The 25065-nt window shown below is 52.6% G+C and overlaps 1 protein-coding gene across 1 annotated transcript; it reads left to right on the top strand.

Moving 5' to 3' along the window:
* The first annotated feature begins 6657 nt into the window (after nt 1–6657).
* DIPK1C (divergent protein kinase domain 1C) lies at nt 6658–24709 on the top strand. Its single transcript, XM_019423573.2, has 4 exons — nt 6658–7028; nt 15970–16653; nt 20958–21122; nt 23907–24709. Exons 1-4 carry the CDS (start codon nt 6846–6848, stop codon nt 24123–24125), a joined length of 1251 nt encoding a protein of 416 aa, XP_019279118.2. The 5' UTR covers nt 6658–6845; the 3' UTR covers nt 24126–24709.
* The last annotated feature ends 356 nt before the right edge of the window (nt 24710–25065 follow it).

The raw sequence follows: 25065 nt of genomic DNA, 5'->3' as shown, positions 1-25065 counted from the left end.
CAATTCCATTCTTAGGCATTCCAGTAAAATGAAAACATATGTCCACATAAGGACATGTACATAAATGTTCAAAACAGCACTATTCACAAGAGCCCAAAGGTGGAAACAACCCAGATGTCCGTCAGCCGATGAATGAATAAACAGTATGTGGCACATCCAGAGAACGGGGTGCTATCCAGTAACACAAAGGGAGTAAAGGACTAATATATTTACAACATAAATGAACTTGAGAAACACTGAATTAAGTGAAAGAAGCTCGGTGGGAAAGACACCTATGATCCTATTTATATGAAATATTTAGAAAAAAAAAATCTGTGGAGGCAGATTAGTGATCACCTGGGGCTGGGGATGGGAACAGGCAGTGAATGTAGACAGGCAAGAGAGATCTTTCTGGGGTGACAGAAATGTTCCAAACTGGATGCAGTGATCGTTGCACAACTGTAAATTTACCAAAAGTCATTGAATTATATACCTGAAACTGAGGAAATTTTATGGTATGTAAATTATGCTGCAATAAATCTGTTAAAAAATAAGGATGCTGACTATAACCCAGCAATCTGAGAATATATGGGGTGCAGGATGCCTGCTCTAGGAGGCTGCCTGCCATTAGAAAGGAGGAAATTATATTCTCTGTTTAGATGGGCAAGAATCGAGAGGGGCAAGAGCCACTGTCTTGTTTCTGGGCAGATGATGAGAGATTTTCTCTGACCCCTGGAAGATGATAAAGATGAAAGAAAGAAAAAATGATATAATCCCATGGCTTAGCCAGCAGCCCCTCCATCACCATGGCTCACAATCAAGTCCTTTCAGGGTCCTTGAGGAAGCTTGGAGTGCAAGACCTAGCAGGTGATCCTGGGATCGGCATAGGTTTGGCGACTAAAGCTGAAGACCTGTCTTCTGGCAGGGTCCCTCGGGGGTCCTGGGCAGCAGGAGGGCACAAAAAGGAGCAGAGATGCAGCATATCCTTCTGCAGAGAATCCCATGTTGTAGAGCATCTGTTCCCGCCAAAGGAGGGCTAAGACTCTGTTCCTTTCAGCTCGACATCTTTGACACCAAAGTAGTGGTGCTTATAGGATGGGTAGATAGATGGATGGATGGATGGATGGGTGGATGGATGGGTGGATGGATGGATGGGTGGGTGGATGGATGGATGGATGGATGGAGGATGGATGGATGGATGGGTGGATGAAAATGAACTCCTACTATGTTAAGCAGTATTATAGAAAAATGAGCAAGGTTGGGCAACCACAGAAGATGAAGAAATAGCACTTAGAAAGTGATTCAGGGTGGCCCAGGGCTGTATCTCTCAGACACCCAGCATTACAGCAGCTGATGAGACCAGAAGGTATGGATTCCAGAGCTCTGATGTTTGCTTCTCCTCAAGTAATTCATCTCTTTAAACAGTAATTTTTTTTTTACTACACAAATAATACATGGTTATCTTAAATCAAGTTAAAAACTTGACAATAAAAATTTTTTAAAAATCACCTGTCCTTCCTCCATCTGGAGGTAATGGTGTAAACAATTCGATGTCTCTTTCCATACATTTTTATGTACATGCAAAAATATATGGTATGCGTTTAGAAAAACAGCTTCACATGGGACAAAATGTTTTAAAATCTGCTTCTTCACTCAGTAACATATCATGAGTGTCTGTACTGGTCAAGACTCTTTCCATTGTAAATGACAGAAACGCAACCCAAGCTGGTTGAGTCACAAAGGGAATTTATGCACTGGGTAACTGAAAAGTCAGGGGCTCAGATGAAGTCCTCAGGAATCCTTCCCGGAGGCTGCCTTATTCTCCAGCAGATTCTCCCTGTGGTGGTCCCTGGTGCCTGCATCTGCAGACCCTGGCCACCTCAGGGGAAAGAAGCTCTCTCTTCCGCACCGATCCAACAATAACAGGGTCCCCTTGGCTCTCAGTGGCCCCTTGGGACTTCACCCCTCTTGTTGGGGAAGGTGCTGCTTTCCTTAGCAGGCTTTGTCTCAAGCCCATCCCCATTGGTGGAGACCAACTCCAGAGACTGAGTGGGAGAAGGCATGATTCCCCAAGGAAACGTGGGGTGTGTGATGACAAGGGAGGGGAAAAATGACACCTTCTCCTGTGATACCTCTTGTGTCAACATAGACTCCCCGTCCCAGTTTCTGCTGACATGATACCTTTTCCATGTATGCATGATGGAGGTTTACTAACCAATCCCCATGATCCTTCCCAACTTATTGTTCTAAAGTGTATTGTAAGGGACATCCTGATGCTTCAGCTTTGCCCAGATCCTTCAAGGACGCTTAACTCTCCTAAGTCAGGGTAAAACGGTTATTGAGTTTATAAACTAGACGATCCGAGGACTCTTGGCAAGACTGCAAAAGAAGCCATACTTTCTTTTACCGCCCTAACCTCCGTCTGTTCACATCCCAGAACTCTGGCCTCTGGTTGTAAAGGATTCCCAGAGAGACCTACCCCCGGTCTCCCACCCAGGCTGGCCCAGACCCAGAATCGCATCTCCTTCCTCTCCAAACAAAACTCGTATTTTAGAAGTATGGCTGATCTCAGGATACCCGGGTGGCTCAGTCGGTAAAGCATCAGACTCTTGATTGCGGCTCAGGTCATCATCTCACGGTTTGTGAGTTCGCGCCCCACATCTGGCTCTGCACTGACAGTGTGGAGCCTGCTTGGGATTCTCTCTCTCTCTCTCTCTCTCTCTCTCTCTCTCTCTTTCTCTGCCCCTCCCCCCTCACTCTCTCAAAATAAATAAATAAACTTAAAAAAAAAAAGAAGAGGGGCTGATCTCACTTCAGACAAAAGCAAGGTAAGTACTTGGACATAGTAAAATCCAAACGATGGTATAGTTTACTTTCTGACGTGTGGAATGTGTTTGAGGAGAGATGTTTTTTGAGCGGGGTGGGAAGTTGGACTATCTCTTAGTTTCTTCAGGCCTACCCTCCCTCACCCCATAACCCCATAACAAGTGACCAGAAACACAGCCCCTTCTGAAAGGTGGCCTCCTCTTCTGTGTATTTCACTGTCAGGCCAATATGGCCGCCACTGCTGGGATGGGAAACAGAGACAGATCGGAGGAAAGCATGAGTTAAAATCCTGTTCCGACGATAACTTCTGCAAATGACTGGTGAAGACAACAAACGTTCGAAATGTTCTTGGCCTGTAGCAGATACTTCAACAAATGATCGTGACAGGTATAGACCCTTTTGCACTCTCACTTCTGGAGTGTGCTATGCCAGCATCGAAACAGGAATTAGAAGGTCACACCCAGAAGCAGGTGTGTGGGCCTCTAGCACAGCCACTGCCACTAACGGATCCTATAAAACAGGTCATGCCCTCTTCTGTGAGATCTTAAATAGTGGCATTCACTCAGTCCACCCTGCCGGGTCGCTCAGAGAATCACACGAGCTAATGCCTGTGAATGTATCAAGAACTATACAAAAACAGGCATAGCTGTTGTTACCGAAGCCCTTTTAGGAAGAAAGATATTTTCATAAGCTCAATGTATGTGGAAAGAAGCAGAATCATGCCCTCATAAACCTATTTATCTAGTATAATCAGAGTCAGAACACTACAGAATTTTACCTTTTTTTCTAGCAATGACCTAAAAGCAAAACGTGCATGCTCTTCTCAGTGACAAGTTCAACTGTCAATAGAGGAGTTCAGAACCCAAAGGATATGTTCAAACATATTCCTAACCCTGTGATGTGTCTGGATTGCTCAATTTAGCCTCAGGAAATCAGAAAGAAATATTTATGTGTGAAAAGCACTTTCTCAAGAAAAATTCCACAGGGTGCTCAACGTTTTCTACCCTTTCAGGGGAAATGCTAGAATTGCCTATTCCACTCATTTCTTCAGCAGATACCTCTTTACATCAGGTACCAGATTGCAGGTGCAATAATAATAACAATAATCAGGTGCTGGGATTACAAAATAAAATAAGACAGTGCTTAGCCTCAAGTAGCTTCTAGTCTGATGGAAGAAATAAATGAATAAATACAGGCCAGTCTAAGTGCTTGATAAAGCAAGAAAACCCTGATCACATAGTGTGTTTCCTCCACTCTGTTGTGGAGGGTCCTGGAGGTCTGGGCACAGGACACGGGTCCTGGACTCGGGAACACGGGGGCCTTCCATCTGCTTGCGGACTTTCGCCTGGGTGGTATGCAGAGCAAAATATCCATCTCCTTCAAGACAGAGGAAAACTGCCTTGTGGATCTCTGCATGACTGCAGCGTATTGGGGGAGTCTCTGTGCCTGGCCGTTTCTAATATGAGGACTCGTTTTCATAGTTTGGCTAAGGGAGCAGGGGGAAGGAGTTCTTGGGTTTCACACCATTTTCCTAAGCAGTCAAAGCCTATTCAAATCAACCTGATGGGAAGCAGGCACTGGGCCAAGCCACTCCCCAGCTCTGCCTGTTGCCCTACTCCTGACCTGCAGACCCCCCGGCCACCCCCTCCCCCGCCCCCGAAGGCTGTCGGTCATCCTGAATCACGAAGCACGATTGCAGAGCACCAATGTGTAGCAGTCAGGGCTCCCGGGAGATGAGACCCAACTTGTTTTTCTTTGTTCATAAAGCCAAAGCTTCACATTCTGTTGTTACTGCCATTACCTGTTTGTTTGTTTGTTTGTTTGTTTGTTTGTTTGTTTGTTTGCAGCTCTAGGGGGAATACCTTCAGTCTCAAGGGCACAGCTGGCCTGTAAGTGACCTTCATGTGACTACCCAAAAAAGCCCTCTTTGGACAGGTGATTCAAAAAAGCCCCCTCCATGGGGCCCCCTAGGGAAAGGGTTTGGTGAGCTGAGCTCTGGTGGACTTCAGTCCCATCCACCTCTCCCTTGGCTTTGTGCAGTGTGCAAACTGCCCAGCAGGATAGCAGCCCGCATAGGTCCTGCATTCTGAGGATTTTATTTTGGTCTAGAGAGTACTGTAATTTTTGTGTTAAAACAATGCTGAATACGTGAAGGATCTCTTTATTGTGGGGTTATAATTTTGTTCCTGTGTTTTTTTTTTCTTTATAAAATGCCAAAAGAAGTGTGACTGACATTTTTAAAAACTTACAGAGAAGTAGAAGCTGCCTTGCAGATCCTATTTGCAAGTTCTGCTTCCTGTCTGTGGTTTTTATTCATACGTTGTAAAGGGTAAGTGTTCACGTGTCTTTACCTCATTTCTTCTTCCTATTCCAGCCCCGGCTCCCAAATTCTTGGGAAAAGGAATCAGCTTTACACCATCAAGTCAGGATTTTGAAGCAATATTCTGGGATGTCTTCTGGGCTCCACAACTATTTCGAAATGAGACAACCAAATTCTGATACGGCCAGTTTAGCAGAACATTCGCACCATTGCTTCTGTTTGGGTGTGCCCTGGGGAGTAGGACAGAAATGGGGGTACTGGCCATACAGAAGGAACCCCAGCACTGCTGGAGAGCAATGGATTCCCAGATCCCAGCGTCTGCTGCATTAAGGAATATTTACCCTGTACCTAAAGTGCTCCTTTGGTGGTATTTGTTAATTTGATGTTTCACAATTTCTAGAGACTCCTACCGCGGAGCCATGAAGGTTAAATGGGTGAGTGGCAGAATAGGCAAGGTTAAGAAGCCAGTTCCCCAGGGATAATCAGAGCGGGCTTTACCAGGGCTGGAGTAGTTCCTGTTTTTCCTACACTCAGGAATGGACATTGAGGCACAGAGCAGGCAGGAGAGTGATCTGTGCTGGGCTGGCCCAGGACACCGGGGAACAAACTTTTTAAAGTTGAATGCAAGAGCCGGGCATTTCTGCGGCCGGCAGCCTTCAGAGGCCATCCGCTGTGACAGGTCACCTCCTGGGACACCCACCTGGGCCTTTCTTCTTGGGGGAGCAAGGCTTTTAGGGAAGGAGGAGCGGCGGCGCAGGGAGGGGTGGAGAGGGCTGGCAAGAACCCGAGGCAGCTCTGTTGGCCAGGGCGCCCCCTATTTGATATAACGACTGGGGTTTGAATGTGGAAGCGTGCTCCCCAGATGATGTTACAAACATACATAAACACGGATTTAGACGCATTTAGGGAACACTGTCTCCTAGCCAAGGGGTAAGCGTTTAAAGAGTGTGGCTCTCTTTATCCCTGGAAAGCACACTCGGGCGTGTTTCGGCATCCTGGGCCACAGCGGTGGGATACAGTTGGCTCCTTGGGAAAGGCGCGCGGGCGGGGGTCGCCAAGACGTCCCGAAGGTCCCAGACCCCCGACGGGGGCTCACCCCGGGAGGCAACGTAGGAAACCCAAGTTGGGGCAGATTCAGGGGAGAGAGGAATGTAGCCGAGTGGTAAATGCGGGGTTGGGGTGGGGGGACAGAGCTGCAGCCAAGAGCAACCAGGGACCATGGCGGGGGGGGGGGGGGTGTCTGTAGAAAGATAAGGTGCGGGGCACCGGGCAGCCACCCCGAGAAGAAGAGGGGAGATCTTGTCTGAATTGAAGGTGTGTTAACGGAGGAACTAGGAGCCTGACCCGGTGTGGGGGGGGGTGGGGGGCGGTGGTGAGTTTGAATCCACGCGGGTTCTGTTTCACAGGGGAACTGGTCTTCTTGGGGAAAAGGTGCAAAAAAAAAAAAAAAGTGGACAAGGTGGCAGGGTGTGGCGGGCGGAGCAGGGCGCGCAGCGCGCAGACCCCGGGAGCGGCGAGCGGACGCCCCCTTCGCCCGGCGCGCGGGTGGCGCGCAGGCGGGGGCCGGCGGACACTCCACCCCCCGCCGCCACCCCCGGGCCGGGCCGGGCCGCCGGGCCTCCCCCTCCCCTCGCGCTGCCTCTCCGCCGCGCCCCCTCCCACGCCGAGCCGGGCCGAGCGGCGGAGCCGCGGGGAGAGCGCGGGGCGCGGACGGCGGGTCATGGCGCGGAGCGGGCCGGGGCGGCGCGGGCGGCGCGGGCGGTGCGGGAGGGGCGCGCTGCTGGCCTGCGCTGCGTGGACCGCGGGCTGGGTGCTGGCGGCCGCGCTGCTGCTCCGCGCGCGCCCGGGCGCCCTCTCCGAGCGCTGCACCGACGAGAAGAGCCGGCGCATCCTGGCCGCGCTGGTAGGTCCCGCCGCCGCACCGAGCCCGCGCCGCGCTCCCCGGGGGCACGGGGCGGGACACCGTCCGGGGGGCCCCGGGAGCCGGGCGCGGCCGCGGCACCCACGGCGTGTGTGTGTGGCGGGGGAGGGGGGGGTGGAGGGAGTGCCCGATGCATGCGGACAACCCGGTCTCTCCGCTCCGGAGTCCTCTGCGGGCGCGCGGAGGTGTCTCTCCCTTGTCGCCAAAATTGGTCCTTTGTCCCGAGAGTCTTCCTGCCCAGCTGCTGCCCTGCCGCCCCCGAGCCCGCGCTCGGAAAGTTTGCAGGTCGGCTCTGAGTCTCCGGCCGCGCCTCGCCGCCCGCGTCCGCTGTGGTGCGGCCGGGCTCGGGGCGCTGGCGAGGGCGCGGGCCGGCGGCGGGGCTCGGCTGCGGGGCTCGGCGGCGGGGACCACGCCTCTGCCTCTCGGGTCTGCTTGCCTCGCGCAGCGGCTGTTCTGGGATTCCAACCTGGGGGTCCCTTCCGAGCGCAGTGCAGGCGGCTCGTAGGGCCCCTGTCTCCCTGCGCCCCAAAGCCGCGGCTCTCCCCTGCGCGGCTTGTGGGACCCCCGGCGGAGCGCGCTCAGGCCAGGGGACCCCGGCAGACGGGGTCCCGGGGGTCGAGACCGCAGTCTCCTCTAAGAGGGGTGGGCCTGAGGGGTCCTAGGCGGGCCGGGCGGTCAGAGACACAGCGTCGGCTTGCAGGCTGCCCGGCGCACTGGGTCCCAGATGCTCTTTTCGCTGAGTCCGAACGTTGGGTGCTGCTCAGTCTCGGTTTGGTCGGGAAGATTATGCGCATTGGGCGACTTGAGGAAAGGTAGGAATCCCCGCAAGGAAAGCCAAAAAGGCCAAGACACTGGCAACTACTGTTCCGTTGGTTTTTTAAGCGGTTGTCCGCTTCCTAAAACAGTGACCATAGAAGCATTTGCTGTGAAAAATTATTTTCTAAGAAATCCCGAAGGGGAAGAAAAAAAAGAAAAAAACGCATGGGAAGTTTACAGACCGATTGCTGACATATGAGTGGCTGTTTTGAGAGTGTAGGTTTTCAAAACTTCAGAGCCTAAAGGTTTAAAAAATTCTTAAGTGAGATTGGAAACATTAAAGAAGTGAGTGAAACATACAAATGAACAGAAATCATATCCCTGATGGAGTCTGACATGTGTCATCATGAACTCATAAAAATGCAAGTAAGACCCTCACCACGGATTCTCTGCATCCTGTCTATCAGTCATCCATCCATTACCAGGCATGTATGGACCCTGACACTGAAGTTCTATCAAGTTTTCTGTAACTTGGTAACAACTCATTGAGTTTCTCAGTGACCTATATAAAAACTCTTTTCACTTATAAAGGCTTCCCGCCCCCCCCCCCCGCCCCGCCGCTGTTTTTAGGGTGCCTGACTACTTTTAATGAGCAAAAATAGTGTAGCCAGGATGGAATAGCTGTTTACAAAAATAATACAGTAATCTTTTACATTAAAATAAAAATGCTATTGTCATGTAGTTGTCTTTGGTTAAGTGGGAAAAGGACTAATGGAAATTATATGGCCTAATGTAATTGAGCTAATCATAACTTTCCCAGCATTCCAGCCCATAAATGAAAACCAATTCTGGTTAGAGGCTCTACCGCTGTATCTCCATTGGCAGCCATCTGGGCTCACTTTGAGTCAACACGAAGCTGGAATGATGGATTCTGCTCCCGAAGCCTCTCAATCCCGCCTGTGGCCAAAGGAACGAATCGAAACGCCGCCTCTGTCTGTCTCCCTGAAGTTCGTCTGACCCTGTCTCAATGAACTGAGTTTTTGGGGCGCGTCACCTGGCCGCCCTACTCAAGGCCATTATTTCTTACACGCGTTCGGGGCTTGGCCTTCTCTGCCTCTCCCCCTGCCTCCTCGCCTTCTACCTTCTCCATTCTGGATGTGCTCATGTCAGCCCCCCTCGGCACGCTGGTTCCCAGCTCCCCAGGACACTCTGAACTAGAGCAGGGTTGGAACAGCACGGCGGGTCCACACCGCAGACTCCGCTGGGCCCTGGCTGCCGGGCAGAGGCCGCCACTGTGGCCTCCCAGGACTCCAGCTGAATCGGCCCTCTGTCTCCCGGCTCCCAGGCACTTTCAATGCATCCTGCCTGGCTTTTGTCCTTCATAAGAAAACGGGCTGTTATTTTTCTGACTGCTCTCCAGGCCCTCATTAGCTTTCGCTCCGAATACCAAGCTCAGGGGGAGCCACAGGGAGCCCCCTCCCGCCCTGGCAGAGATGGTGAGTGCCTGCTGGTGTCCCAGGCCTCCGGCATGACAGGTGCCATTGCCGGCCTGCGGGGGAGTCTGTAGACAAAGGTGCAGAGCGCCAGTGGCTGGGAGTCGGGCCTGCTGGCACCCCCGAGAGGTACCCCTGCCTGCCGAGGGAGCCCAGTGCGCTCCATGGCCCTGGACGAGGGGAGGGCTGGAAGAGCCAGCTGGCATTTCTCCAAGGAGTCGAGCCCTCCGTCTCCTAGCTTTGCATTTTTTGAGTCAGACTGCTGCGCTCCTCTGCGCCGTGGCTTTCCAGCACACCTCGTAATCAAGACATCCGTAAGCCCCCTTCCACTTCTCCGTGAGGTTTCTAGAGCCCTTCTTTTCCGGCGAGCTGTGACAGGGGCCACCCCAGGCTGGCGAGCCTTATGCTGTGTCTGATTATTTACAACCCCGGCTCCCCCATTCTGCTTGCAGAGCGCTTCACACGGCCGCAGAGAGATGTTGCAGGTGCCCGCTGGGCTGACTCCGGGAAGGCCCTGTGCAAAGTAGTTTTCCCTGTATTATTTCATTCTGTCCCCCTCCACAACCCCTGGGGGGTATGGGCTTTTACTGTCCTCATTTCAGAGATGGGAAACGGCGCCCCACAGAGGTAGAGTATCCTGATGGCGCACTGCGTCATAGAGCCCGTGTGTAACCCTGTGCACTTTGGTAGTGGAAACTCCAGCACAAGAGGTGGCTTCCCCAGTGATGAATTTAGTTGCCTCCAGTACAGATTGCTTCTTCATAGGGCAGGCTTACCTTTCTTTGCTGTGGTAGAAACCCCATGACCCCAGTGGGACTACAGCATCCGGAAAGATTTTACAGGAGGGAAGGACTCTATTTTTCTGAGTGCTTTGGCCATGTTTGTGATATGTATCTTCCAAGGCATTTCCAGGGGCCAAGAAGGGCTGGATGGTGAACTGGCTCAGTGTTCTGAGATTTTGCAATGCACAGATAACTGCTAGGTGAGGAATTCTATAGTGGGATATGTTGCTAACCACATAGAGACTTAATGCTCCTCGAAAACAAGAACAGATACACAAAAGAAAACCCAGCCCTCAGGCATGACCCCCGGGACCCCGTCAGCAGTTTCCCAGACTAGAGTGGACAGGTTTTGTTTTTGCCTGAGAACCATGATACACGCTGGAGAGATCCTAACCGACAGCCTCTGAGACGCTTCCTACCAGACCTGAGAATTCTGGCAGTGTGTGTTTGTATGCACGCATGTAGGCTAGAAATGCCAACCCACTGTGAGCTCAGATAATCACAAAATGCCAGTCAACTACAAGGAGAGTTTATTAATTTTTTTTTCAATATGATACCTGTGGATTTTATACGTGCACTCATTTGGGCACAGGGTTGTACCTGTCTCCACGCTGGCAACACCCCTTCATATGCAGAGAAAAGTGATTTTAAAAATTGAGTTGAAGTGAATAAACTGCTTTTTTGAGCTCAAAAATAGCTACTTCAGTAAGACATGCGGCACATAAAGTAATTTCACTATTGTCTCTAACATGATGACAATTTTTAATTAGCTTGTAAACTTGTAGTTTGTACTTAAGTTCACTGTTTTTTATTTTTTGTTTATTTTTTTAAGTGCTGCTTTATTTTTGAGAGAAAGAGAGAGAGAGAGCAGGGGAGGGGCAGAGAGAGAGACAGAGAGGAGAGGGAGAATCCCAAGCAGGCTCCACACTGTCAGCCAAGAGCCCGACATGGTGTTCAAACCCCTGAACCCTGATTTCACGACCTGAGCGTAAGCCAAGAGTTGGAAGCTCAACCGACTGAGCCCCCCAGGCGCCCCGCTAAATTCGTTGTTTTTCAAATAGGAGATTAGTTCTTTCTCTGTGTTTAGGAGGCTCAGACATGCAAAAAGATGCTGCAGACCAGTCCATCACTGGAACCAGCACAGCCACAGTGGATGAATTTCACACTGTGTATAAGGGAGTGGGAACGGAAGTGGCAAACGTACATCCTCAGACAGGGTGCTGACAAAGAGTGGCTCTGACTAACCACGCTGTGTGTACCCTGTTGTAAAGCAAATTCTCTCCTAGGACGAGCTGGGTGACGGGGGCACCAGAAGTTAGGGCACAGATCTGAGGCCTCACCTACGGCAGCTGGCAGGCCCCCCTGGGATTCGGGGCACCCCGTTCCACTTCCCGGCCTTTGCGATGGCCGACACTGCCTCCCCGCAAGCTGCCAGCCGCGCAGGAGGCACACTGACGCCCCAACGTGTTAAGCTTCAGAAAACAGCCCATAGTAATGTTCCCCTCCAAAACGGATGGGCTCTACCCCCAATTCGATGATTATTCCGTTGTTCAAAATGTCTTGCGACTCCTGTTTGGAATCGCCGTCCGGATTTGTAGGGGCAACGCCGTAGAGACTTTCATTTGAGTTGAACTCGATTTCATCTGTGCAGGGTAGTTTTGTAGACGACACTGTGTGGTGGGGAGCCGGTGGAGGAGAGGATATCGCAGGCGAGTGTGGTGGATGGAGAGCTGGGGGCAGAGGACAGAGGTGAGGACCCCCAGGGGCAGGGGGGCTGTCTCCCTGGGAAGGTTGATCTGGCACTTGGGGGCCAGAAGCAGTTTTGTCTGGCAGAGACCCGGCATTTTTTCATAGGCCAGCCCCCTCGATGACACACAGCTGCTGGCACTAACTTTGCCTCCCACGCTGCTGACCCGGATCTGGTTCTCTGAACATACCAGGCCACTTTGCAACTCCGGCTCTTTGCACAGGCTGTTCCCGGAAAAGGAGCTGCCCTCTGTCTCCTCGTCTGCTAGGCGCACCTGCCGTTTGGCTTTCAACACTGAACTCAGGAGCCTCTCTCCAAGAAGAAGCCTCCCCCACCTCCGGCCGTCTAATGACCAGGGCTGGAGAGGGGGGTCATCACTGAGATGACCAGGTCCTCTGCACCTGTGACCTTGGCTGACCTTCACAGGTCTCCTGTGACACCGTATTAGCACCCCATGCTACAGACCTGGAAACTAGCCACAGCTGCTGGGGGCGCCGAGCTGGGAGACAAACCCAGTCCGCCCGGAGCCAAGCCTGGCTGTGCACCTATCCTGCACAGGTCATACTCTGCTGTCATTTATGAGTTTGGAAGGCAGCCACCGCTGTTCTGGGAACTCCTGAGCCTGGTACCTGTAGTGGATAGTGGCTCAGCTCACGGTCGGCTGGGTTAAGTTGGGAGAGAGAGTGGCATGGTTCATTTGGAGCTGGCTGGGGGTGGCTGAAGCAGCAAGCCCTTGCCCGTGGCCGTTGACAGCCTCAGAGGATTGGAGGGGTCTTCTTGGCCCACAGGTGTCTCTCCTGGCCAGGAGCAGTTCTGGATGAAAGTAAAGCCCCAGGCCATCGTAGCTGACGCCCTCCGCACTCCCCACTCACCGTCCAGTGGACTCTGTCCATCTCCTCCCTTCTATCAGCCCAGGACTCCCCTCCTCCCACCAGACAGGTGCCGTCACCTGCTCTTTGTCTGTTCTGTACTTCATACAAAAGCACTTTTGATCAAGTTACAAATGTGACAACACTCTAAAAGCATTCTGGAATTTAATCAAATAACTTTGGAAATCATACTTAAAGAGGAATTTGAGGGCTTTATAAGGAAATCAAAAAAAGTTTTTATTTTCTGATCAGGTTTACTGAAGAAATGTGAAACTCTGTAAATTCCAGAGAGAGTAGGAGAAAAACTACAAGTCAGATGAATGCCCCACGGTATTTCCATCCTTCATAACCTTTCTGCTCCTGGTCGGCTAGACCACTTAACCCTTTCATCCCCACCTCTCCTCCACGAGGAGCCTGAAAGGTCCCAGGGGAGCCTGAGTCAGCTTTCTTACCAGGGGTGATATGGAAGCAATTCTAAGCAGACAGTGAGTGACTCAGAGGGTCCTGATGCTTTCAACACTCAGTTCTTGACCCCAAGCCTTGGAATTAGAAGGATGGCATTTTGCCAACATTGTGTTCACGTTAAATACGTTAAAAGTGACTGCAGCATGGAGTGTGCTTGAAACAGTGGTGCGGGTGTTTGTTAACGCAGCTTCATTACAGGTGTCTGTTTTCCAAAGACAAAAAGGCTGCCCCAGCAACAGGAGGGCATCCCCAGGCTCCGGGGTCAGATTCACGACCGGCACAGGACTCCGTTGCTTGAATCCTAGCATTTGGCAAGTGTGACACATCCACCGCCCAGCATGATACACGGAGATGGAAAGGCCACAAAGGCAGAAAGGGCTCCCAGGAGACTCCCAGGGTCAAGTCACATGGCGTGGCCTGGGTCTTCCAAGCTCTTGTCCTGGTACTTCCTGAAACGGTCCCGAAAATCCACTTACTTCTTTTAAGAACTGGGAATATTTCTTTTTTTTCTTTTAATTTTTTTAATGTTGATTTATTTTTGAGAGAGTGAGAGAGGCAGAGTGTGAGTGGAGGAGGGGCAGAGAGAAAGGGAGATACAGAATCTGAAGCAGGTTCCAGGCTGTGAGCTGTCAGCGCAGAGCCCAATGCGGGGCTCAAACTCACGGGCCACGAGATCATGACCTGGGGCGAAGTCAGACGCTTAACCAACTGAGCCACTAAGCATCTCAGAATGTTTCTTTTTTTTTTTTAATTTTTAAAAATGTTTTATTTATTTTTGAGAGTAAGAGAGAGAGAGAGAGAGAGAGCAAGCAGGGGAGGGGCACAGAGAGAGGAAGACACAGAATCCGAAGCAGGCTCCAGGCTCTGAGCTGTCAGCATAGAGCCCAACATGTGGCTCGAACTCACAAACCATGAGATCATGACCTGAGCCAAAGTTGGACATTTAGTCGACTTGAGCCACCCAGGCACCCTGGAATATTTCTTTTTAATAAGCATTTTGGTAATGCATGCTTTGAACAATTAAACTAGAGTATTTATGAAGGTCCCCAATCCTTTTTCTCACACTTTGGGGCCAGGCATATGTTTTCAAATGCACGCTTTTGGGGGCATTGAAAAGATAATATGGGGCATATACCTTATATTTTGGATATGAAGCAGAACCAGTAATCAAACAAAATAATTCTGCAGCACAATCTATGCAAATTCTCACCAAGTCAAAGACCTGCAGACTAACAGCCTCACACACTATTCAGTTGGGTTTTGATTCCACGTGAGGCTCAGAGAGTCACGAAAAGGTTGTCTTTTCAGGGTTTTTTGCATTTTGGAATTGTTCACACATCCAGGCATGGGAAGTACATTGACTTTGAGCCACTTACAATACAAAGCCAAGAGCGTGGACGACGACAGCCTCTGAAGGGCCTGGAGTTAGGTACCCGGCCACCGTTCAAGGGCATCTCGTGATGTCTTGCGCTTGAATGAATGAATGGTTTCCACACACTTTTCTCACAGCCTGCCCGAAAACCGAGCAAGGGAGGCAGACCGGCGAGCTGCAGGGAGGGGAGACGAGGCTCAGGGCGGTGGGGCAGCCGCCAGGGATGCCGTGGCACAGCCGGGCGTGGCTGAGCCGCACCGTGCTGAGCTCCAGCTTGTCACTCTGGGCACCTGGTCGTGCACGAGACAGAGTGAAGACGACGACGTGGTGGTCCTGCCCTTGTCTCATCACCTGATGAGGACTGGGTGGCCCCCTTGCTTAAGGTGCAGCAGAAGGTGAGGCCCGCGTGTGCCCACGTGGAGGGAGGATGCATCTGGAGGGGGTGGGGGAGAGCAGGTGGAGTTAGAACATAGGCTCGGCTCCTAATAAAGTGTCTAGGGCTGTAGGTTTCCTGAAAGATAAAACAAAGAAGGGAGCCGAGAAACGGTCCTTCATTTTACTCTGTTCCGCACCAGCTCTGTCCTCCCCCTTCTACCTCGTCCCAGCGGGACCACCGGCCAGGGCCCACGGGACCGTCTTCTGAGGGATGTTTGTAATGTGGTGGTGGGGTCGCCGGGTCCTCTCGTGTGGAACCCATCCTAAGAGCTGCTCGAGTTTAGGAGAAACGCCCATCTGAGGGCTCCTGGACCTCCCTCACCACCGCCGGGAGCCAAACACACCCGACACTTCTAGAATGTATCCCAAGCAGCTCCTGTGTCCCCGGTGCCTGTCCTCTCCAGTTGTGCTGACACCATCGTCCACGAGGCCCCTTCTAACTCCCGCTTCCTGTGGTGGGTTCTCCTCCGCACCCCTGTAATCCTTCCAGAGCTGCTGGCCCTGTAGGCCACCCTCCTTGGTGTCACAAACAGCAGGCTGAGGGAACACGCCTGCAGGAGAGGTCCTTCCTGTGGCCGGCCCTGGGTACCAGGTGAGGCTCACTGGGGACCCACCTTCTGGGCTCTGACTCTGCCATTCTCTGATGGCAGAGGAGGTCAGAGTTCCCCGGGGCAGCCCAGATGTGTGGCCAGAGTCCGGCGCAGTTCAGGGAAGCGAGAGCCAGCAGGCGAAAGGCTCTTCCCAGCATCGCAGGGCTGGATGGGGGAGGCCTGCTTCTCGCCTCCGCTGTGCTGACTCTCGAGGCCTGGGCCTGCTCGAATCACGTGACAAATCCGAGCGGCTCCTTTAAGTCCCTCGCTTCCTTAACTCAGGGACCCAAATAGCCCGCGTGGCTCACACCTGACAGGTTTCTCTCAACAGCTGACTGGAAGCGCCCCGAGCGCAGGGCCGGGCCTCGTTGCTCCCCCTGCCCGCCCCGTGACCGACTGTCCCCTTCCTTCCAGTGCCAGGAGTACCGGGGCGGCGTGCTGGTGGGGGACCTCTGCGAGGACCTGTGCGTGGCGGGGACACTGAGCTACCAGCGCTGTCTGTACTACGAGAGAGGCAAGAAGGTGCTGCAGGCCGACTGGCGCGGCCGGCCCGTCATCCTCAAGTCCAAGGAGGAGGCCTTCTCCAGCTTCCAGCCGCTCAGCCTGCCGGACGACGCGGCCGAGGACGGCGGCCAGGACTTCCCGGAGGCCGAGCTGCTGCTGGTGGTGGCCGGTGAGGTCAGGAACGCCCTGGGCCTGGAGCTGCCCAACGGCAGCCTGGGGCCGCTGTGGCCCCGGAGGCGCGGCCGTCGCTGGCTGGGCCAGCTGGCCACCCTGTGGTCCCTGGTCCAGCAGGAGGAGTTCGTCCTGTTCAGCCTGCTGCAGGACCTGAGCCGGCACGCCCCGCCCGTGCTGGGCTCCTGCGGCCACTTCTACGCGGTGGAGTACCTGGCCGCGGGCAGCCCCCGCCACAGGGCCCTCTTCCCCCTGGACGGGGCCGCAGGCGCCCCCCGGGGCGGCCGGGGCCAGGCCAAGGCCATCAGCGACATGGCGCTCAGCTTCCTGGACATGGTGAGCCATTTCGACGACGACTTCTCCCACCGCCTCCACCTCTGCGACATCAAGCCCGAAAACTTTGCCATCAGGAGTGACTTCACGGTGAGTGGCTCGGGGAGGGTGTGTGTGCCATGTGGAGGACCGAGAATCTAGGAGAGGTTTCGGAAGTCACGGGGGACCCCTGGAAGCTTCTGGAACCTTCTAGCCTGGACAACCCGGACCTGCCACGCCACCTCCTTTTGGGGTGTTAATGAGAGAATTTTAACAACGCGTGCACCTTGCACCCCCGTCCTCCAGGAACGGGAACTAGAAGGAAAGGCGCCTGGTAGGGGGCGGAGGGCCCGGCAGGGGAAGGTGCGTCCTTCCTAATGGCTGTTCTGGCTTCTCCAAAGCAGCTTCGCCACATTGTAGACTAATTTGAAAGCGAGCTCTCGTTGAGTCAGAAAACAGTCTTCAGGAGAGCAGGAGCCACCGAGGATGACAAGGAAAGGTGGCTTTTGGGAGCTTTGGTACAACAGCCAGTTGGGGCTGCTGCTTTCTGCCTGCCCATGCTCTGAGATAACGGGAGACGTTTTCTGGTCCTTTCTTCCTGGAGAGGTCCTAGCTAGTCTCCCTTCCATGGGCAGGGCTTCTAGAGGGACAAGTGGAGTTTTGGCAGCTCCTACGAGGGAAAATCCTGCCGGGGGGAAGCATCTGGCTCTGTGCTGCTCTGTAGCAGCAGGTGAAGTCCGTTTCCCGCTCTGGGCAATGCAGGCATTCATGGAATTAAAGGTGCTGGAGAAGCAATGGCAGGAGGGACTCGGTGTTTCACGAGAAGATAATCCCCTCCCGCGTCCCCCCAACTAGGCTACACCCGCGTGTCGGATTGATGCGTCCTTGCCCCGTGCCCGGGCAAGCGCTGGGACCACTTCCGAAGAAGTAGGTGTGGTGTGGGATGGGCGCTGGGGAGGGGGCCGTGTCCCGGGCCCCCTCCTCCACAAGCTGCGGTCAGTTAGCTTGTCCGCTGCCAGTGCTGGTGAGCGAACGGCCAGGGCGACTTTGCTGGAGCCACACCAGAGAGCTGGCCGCTGAGCGTGCCGGCTCATGGCGGAATGGTGCTCTGCATCCTGGTGAAAAACAGAAAGGGACGCAAAGAGGGTACTCTTACTGCCGGCCAAGGGCTTCCGTGGCAGGTGACATGAGAGTGCCTTCCTACGACAGCCTGAAACCTACAAAAGTAAATTTGCCACCTGTGTAAACCCCTTTCCCAACCAAGCCTTTGTCACTGCGAACAGCGTTGTGGGAACTTGCCCAAACGCTTTGTCCTAATGCCCTGTCCCTGACTGCCCCAGAGGGACTGATGAGCTGGGAGTGGCTCAAAGTGTGGAAGGGAAGGAGCTGAGAGGTTCCAGGAGGCTCTGGGAGGTTCCTGGAGGGTCCGTCTGCAATACCCTGGGCTCCATGAGACCTCTAGACGTGGTTGTGAGGGGGAGGGACAGCCCAGGACTCCGCCAGGGTATTTTTGGAGTTGAAATCCCAGCCGAGGCTTCCCCAGTTCGTGAGCAGAAGGTTTATGTGCTAGACTTGTAGGACCACCGTTCTCTTTCTCAGAGAAATCCTGGGAACGCAGACACCCCAAGGCCCTGGGAAAGGAGGTGTGGGGTGTCCACTCACAACCCCTGGCTTTGGCAGTTATCTGACACCCGTTTATTCATCCAGTGAGTGTCATGGAGTGTCGGTGAGTGGAATTCAACAGGGGCAGTAACAGTCGAGGGAACTGAGAGGCTGTCTGGGCTAGGTTCCCAGAAAAGGCCGTAGGAAGGAGGCAGGGCTGACGGGTCTTCCCCGGGGGAAAGGGAAGCATGGCATGTTGCTGGCTTGCGCACTGCATCAGGGTTGTGCCTTCCAGTATCTTGTGCACAACAGGAGGGAGATATTTGTTCGATGAGATAACGGCGACACTTTCAAGCCCAGGCTGTGCCCTGTGGACTGTGCTGGGGTGCACAGGCCCTTACCTCTGCCTGAGTTCTTGCTCAGGGGAGAAGGGGAAAGAAGGACAGAGGGTCCCGTTTGGCTAACCCTGGCATTATTCACCTCCTTACATGCTGAGTCTCAAGAAGTTAACTTTACCTGTGATTTTACAACTTTAATGAAACCCAGCAGTATCAGCATCACCAGGGAACTTGTTAGAAATGCGAATACTCTGCCTCCCCCCGCCAAGACCTGCTGGGTCTGACCCCCTGGGGGTGGGATGTGGCGACCAGCACATACAGTCACTCACTTTCTCTGGGTCCCCCACTTATAGATCCTGAGAATTTATCCAGTGGTTGCCAAGGAACAGCTGGGAAACACCATCGCTCTGTGCCCCCCGAACCACTGCCCGCAAATGCTCCTTTTGAACAGATACGTTTCCTGCCCCAGAGCCACACTTTTCAGTGGAGAATGAAATAATCCCCAACCCTTTCTAGTCTGATGCCCGGAGAAAGTTTGATGAGACGCAAGTGAAGTAATTCCGTGCGGGAAGAATGTTATGATTCTCTCGATTCTGGTTAAGAAAACTTACTCAGGTTTCTCTGTTGGCTTGGTTGCTGTTCTTATTGTAGGTGTGTACAGTTATGCTCACAATAGCTATAATCCATTCTCCATTATGCACTGAAAACCAAATCTGGCTCTCCCTGGGAGGTCAGAAGGGAGCAATCAGAGATGGGAGAGAGAAGTTGTAAAGAGCTGAAATCGCAGGTAGGGGCCCAGGGGAAGCCGGGGAGAATGTCGGAAAGTATGGAAAGAAGAGAGACCATGTAGTCCCTATAATAAATTACCGAGACGATGGGTATGTGAGCACCGCCTAATATATATTTTCGTGTATTAACTAGGGTACACAGTGAAATAACGAGACAGGAAAAATTGAGTAAAATTATAATTTCTGCTTGCTGTGCCTGAATTAGTAATTAGGCAAAGCTCTTGAGTAGGGAAGAGTTCTGTATTTTTTATTTTCATTATTCTCCATATATTTTGAAAGAGCGTATTTTTCCTCTTCTGTTTTACTGAATCATCCCCAAGAAAGTTTACTGCCTCTTGGCATCACTCCAGAGGGAAAAACAAAAACCCAAACTAGGGAGCATAGCTCCCAACACCACCAAGTTGAGGAGGACATGAACCCCAACCAATGCGTCTTTTGAGATGCTACCAAAGGCCGGAGGAAGGGCTGGTATTTGGAGGGTGACCTGTGAAGGCTTGTGAAATGTCGCAGACTCCATCGAACTCATCAAATCTTCCAAAAGCTCTTTGTTAACACCTTGAAGCTATGAACTGCATGATTTGGGCAGACTCCAGGTTTTATCAAGTTTGAGATCAGCTTTTTTTTTTTTTTTTTTTAATACATTCAGGTTGTGGAGGAAAATCCGCATCATGTAGATGTTATTTCTTTTTCTGGTTTTGAAGCCTATTTGGTTTGAAGCCAGGAAGATAAATCTGAAATTCCAGGAGCCCCACCCTGTTCTCGGGCTGACAGTGGCGTTTTGTATTTGATGCTGTTGGACTAGGGTCCACGGGCATCAAACCTAATTCAGGAGCTTTCACACTGCCTTTCCCAGCCACGTTTCTATCCAGCCAGTCAGGAGGAAACCAGTTGGCGTAGGTCACACATATGCCATAAATAGACAACCTACGTCCTGCCCTCCACATTCACCGGCACCCCCACGGACCTGCCCCTTGAAGGCAGTTTTCTTCTGTAGCTTCTATTCATGAGGATAAATTATCTGTATTCATGGCTTTCATAATTCTGAGCCTTGAAGGTCAGAGACCAAAGTGATAAAGCAATGGAGGGGGAATTCATTTATTTGTAAGAAATTGCAAAGATTCCACTTTTACAGCCGAAAAAATGTTTCAAGTTGAAAAGCGATACTTGTAGTCAGAGTTCCGGATCCTAGGCTTTCACGAGTGATGGCAAATGTCCTTTTGGCAGGGAAAGCCTTGCGATGTGGTCTATGCCGGGCCCTTGTGTGAGTGAAGCATGCGGCCCCCAGCCTGGCCGGGGCCCCTCTTTCTGGCAGGCAGCGTTCTGCGATCCTGCAATCTGTAGGAGCCTGCACCTCAGAGAGCAGAGGCACACTGGCTCCCTCTGCATTGGCCCCCCCGGGGGGTCCTCATCATGGCCATGAGCTGGGCCCCAAGAGTACTTGTGATGGCCATGTGCTGGGCCCCTGGCATCCTCATGACAGCCCCAGGAGTCCTTTTGATGGCCATGCTCTGGGCCCCAAGAGTCCTTGTGACAACCATGTGCTGGGCCCCAAGAGTCCTTGTGATGGCCATGAGCTGGGCCCCAAGAGTCCTTATAATAGCCATGCTCTGGGCCCCAAGAGTCCTTGTGACAACCATGTGCTGGGCCCCGGGAGTCTTTGTGATGGCCATGTGCTGCTTGGTTACAGGTGGTGGCCATCGACGTGGACATGGCCTTTTTTGAACCCAAAATGAGGGAAATTCTTGAGCAGAATTGCACGGGGGATGAGGACTGCAATTTCTTTGACTGTTTTTCAAAGTGTGATCTGCGAGCCCACAAGTGTGGAGCAGAAAGAGTCAACAGCAACCTGCAGGTAAGCAGCCGCCACCGCGTGGGCTGGGGGACATTGTCCTCTCTGGCTGTCGCCGTGGCACCCCATTCATATGGCCCAGGTCCCCTCTTCCACGCCACCTGGGCTTGATGTGCTCAGTGGGGACAGGGACATCAGGAGTTGGGGTGGTCATTTGTCTTGTCTGTCCCATGGGGCTGTTGGCCGAATGACCCTTGGGGGTCTGATGGACAGGGCGGCCAGCAGAGCCCATTATTCAGCTCCCCATTTCCTCCTAACGTATTACTTTTCTAACTTGAAGTTTTACTCAAAAAATTATCCCTGCCCTGATGCACAGAGCAAAAGAATAGAATTTTTTAAAATTTCAGAGATAGACGTAATGACACACGGGTGTTTCATAAGTGGCAAAGGTCGCCCTCAGGCCGGCGGAAGGAAAGCTGGGTTATGCAGCGAATGGTGTCGGTTAGCTGGGTGATGGGGCGTAACAAAGGACCACATTAACTCCTACTTCACTCCTCACCAAACTCCATTCCAGAGGCTCATGTACTTACTCATAAAAAATACAATCCTAAGTGTGCCAGAGTAAAACTGGGAGAATTTAAAATATTATCTGAGAGTAAAGAAGGTCTTTCTGAGCTCAGAAGGCCACAGGAAGGAGAAATTTAACTATCTTTAAAAAATCCGTATAGCAAAAACGAAATAAAACAAAATCCCCCAAAATACAGGCAAATATTTGCAATTGCTCGTACAGACCGGGAGCATAGAGGACAGAGGGTTCCTCGTCCGCCGGCTGCTGCCAAGGCTCAGGGAGCATCCCCCGGGAATGCGCTTGCCCAGCAGAGTCTTTGCCATGGCCCCTCCACATGCCGGGGGTAGCATCCAGGGATCGGTCAGTGGCAGAGGGGCCGTATGCAAAGCCCAGTCCCGGCCTCAGTAAGGAACAGTTTTCCTCCTCCCTCAGGTCCATGGACCGCGTCTCAGTAAATCCCTGCCTGCAGATCTCCATCTCACAGTCTGCTCTCTAGGAAGCCAACCAAAGCAAGGGGATAATGTCCTCACTGTATAAAGAGTGTCTGCAAATTAATATGGAAAAGGTCAACAATGTGATGGAAGTGTGAACAAAGGTTATCAACTAGGCCATTCACTGGAAAGGAAGTACAATGTCACATCCTCACCCTGACTGCTAGGAACAACGCAAATTACACCATTTTCACCCACCAGTTGGCAAAAATGAAAGACAGCACACGTGTTGGGGAGCGGGAGCCCAGCGTTCTCATCACACATTGCCATGAGAGTGTATCTCAGCACAACTTTCCACAGGGTCAATTTGGCAATATCTACCAAAACAAAAAACACACATATCTTTTGGCCCAGAAATTCCATTTCTAGAAATTCAGTCATAGGTGCAAAATGAAAATGACATACAGGCAAGATATTTACTGCAACTTTGTTCTAATAGCAAAAATTAGTAAACAATCTCATTTCCATCAGTAGGAAACTAGTTAAATAATTTATGATCTATCTACACATTTGAGGTGCAGCCATTAAAGTGAACAGGAAATCCTTAGAAGGCTCTGCCTGGTATTCTGTTAGATGGGAGTGGAAGGTGTGGAAGAGGGTGTGTAATATATTGCCATTCGTGCAAAGTAGAACAGAAAGGAAAAACATGTATCAGCTTGTGAGTGCATACTCTCTCTAGAAGGAAGGGGTCCCCTCGCGGAGCTGGGAACAGAACATTGGACAATCAGCAGGAGGCACACCGGTCTGTCCTTGGGAACATTTAACATTTTTGCACACGTATTCTCAATTTAAAACAGAAATAAGGTGATTTGCTTTTAAAAATATTCCTGGGGCACCTGGGTGGCTCAGTTGGTTAAGCGTCCAACTTAGACTCAGGTCATGATCTCACGGTTTATGGGTTCGAGCCCCATGTGGGGCTCTGTGCTGACAGCACAGAGCCTACTTGGGATTCTCTCTCTCCCTCTCTCTCTGCCCCTTCCCTGCATGCTCTCTCAAGATAAATAAAATAAAGAAACAATAAAAAAAAAATTAAAAAAAAAAGGTTCCTCAGAAGTTAAAGTTCCATGTCTTCTGTGAAAAGCAGAACTACAACACTGAGGCCTCTGCTCAATGAGTCCCAAACAGTGTGATATAGAAAGATAAAGCACATTAATCCTGCCCCTCTCGGTGGAGCCCTCCCAGCAGGAGGAGCCTGTGAAAGCTCTAGAAACAGGAGCATATGTATGTGGAAGGTTGGAGGAGATCTCCAGCATCAGTGAATTTCATACCCTACGGGATGGTGGCTTGATTTTCATTTCTGCTTCCGAAGTAAAATGATTCAAAGTCCCTTCTAGTACAGCCTTTTCTCCGTGAGTCTATCACGTTTGCTGACTACTTCTCCCCACATGTCACTGGACCCTCGGGACAACCCGAGGGTCGTCGCTTGTTATGGTGACCAAATATGCACGAGAAAGCCCAACCTCAGCGATGCGGCCACACAGCCGAGGGGATGCTCCTTACGCAGCACTGGCCGCCCAGGACTTTCTGCTCCCCTTTGTCTTCGGAAGTGTACTCGATGACAGGGACCCTTCCCCGTCTGCGTTGAGGCTGGGAGTGGGACCTTGTTCCCGGTGCCCAGTGGTTCAAGTTCCAGAAGGGAAGGCACTTTTAGAATCAGACCATCTGTGTGGGAAGGCGCCTCCCTCGGCAGGTGGGGTTGTATGGGAGGAGCCACGGTCTGTTTGGGCCTGCGGAGCCTCCGTGGTTGGTTCACAGCCTGCACTAACCACTCTGTCCCCTGCCCCTCAGGTCGTCTGTGACAAGATATTCCGCCACTGGTTCTCCTCCAGTCTCAGGACCTCTGCCGTCTCCGTTCCGCTTCAGCTACAATTGCGGGACGCGGTCCAGGAATGCGCAAACCCTCGGGGCACCTCCGGCAGCGCCCCGGGAGCCGCCCCTGACGTGTTCTGGAAGCTTCAGCGCCTCCTTCAAGCCACACAGAGGGAACTGCAGGAGGCAGAGAAGTAGCCACGCCCGTGGCCTTGGGTCCCTTCCCTCTATGTTGGTTCAAGGACGGGACGTTTCCTCTATGCAAATGAGTGCACGCGCAGGTGTCGCTGTGGTCCTTCTGAAATGTGAAATCGCTGATGCCCTTCCCACCGCATGCCAGCCACCCTCATGTGCGTCCTTCTGTCCCATCCTGGCTTGATTCGCTCCTGATGGAGGCCACCGCGCTGGCCTCTGACCTGCCACCCTTTAAAAGTGACACGAGGGAGGCAGGTACAGCGGTTTCCTCCTGGGGGCCTCTTCGTCGGGAAGCAGCACAAATCCCACTCTGAGGATCGTGCTTGTGCTCACCTGAGAGCCAGGGCTTCCAGCTGTCCTGCCTGCACACGTGCCCGCATTTAAAAAAGTGCACGTGCGTGCACACGAGCCCGTGTGCGTGTTCACACGGGAGTGCTCGCGTGAGTGTGCGCACGCGTGCGTGAGGACGTGCCTGCCTGAACGAGCGTGAGCAGGGAGCGCGGGAGGCTCCGGGGCAGGGGAAGGGGTGTCCCCTCTGGGACAAGAGGGCTGCCTTTGTTTTGGAATAAAATACAATCAAAACAGAAGTTGCATCTGTAACGCAAACGTAATCCATCGGGAGAGGACGTGTCGGGACAGCGTATAGCCGTTTTCCTCCTGAGGGGCCCGTCGATTTTATGGAGCCTGTGTTAGGGAGCACGTTACCGCCCGCCGCGGTGCATCTGCCTTTGGCGCGGGAGATGCAGGCTGGTTGGCACTGCGTCGTGTTGTCCCCGAGAACGTGGGGGACAGCGAGTGCCGCGGTCGGTGTCGGGCAGGGTCAGAGGCGGGCGCCTTGCTCCCAAGGGCACGAACGCCGAGGCCCGGGCACCATGCCGCGCGCTGGCAGGTGCCTCCAGCAGAGTCCCGGGGAGGCCTTCCTGAGAGACGAGAGACACGAGGG

This window comes from Panthera pardus, unplaced genomic scaffold (assembly GCF_024362965.1).
Source record: "Panthera pardus isolate Hobbes unplaced genomic scaffold, ASM2436296v1 HiC_scaffold_15, whole genome shotgun sequence".
Taxonomy (NCBI): domain Eukaryota; kingdom Metazoa; phylum Chordata; class Mammalia; order Carnivora; family Felidae; genus Panthera; species Panthera pardus.
The sequence above is the reverse complement of the archived record's forward strand: the minus strand, read 5'-3'. Positions and strand labels throughout refer to the sequence as shown.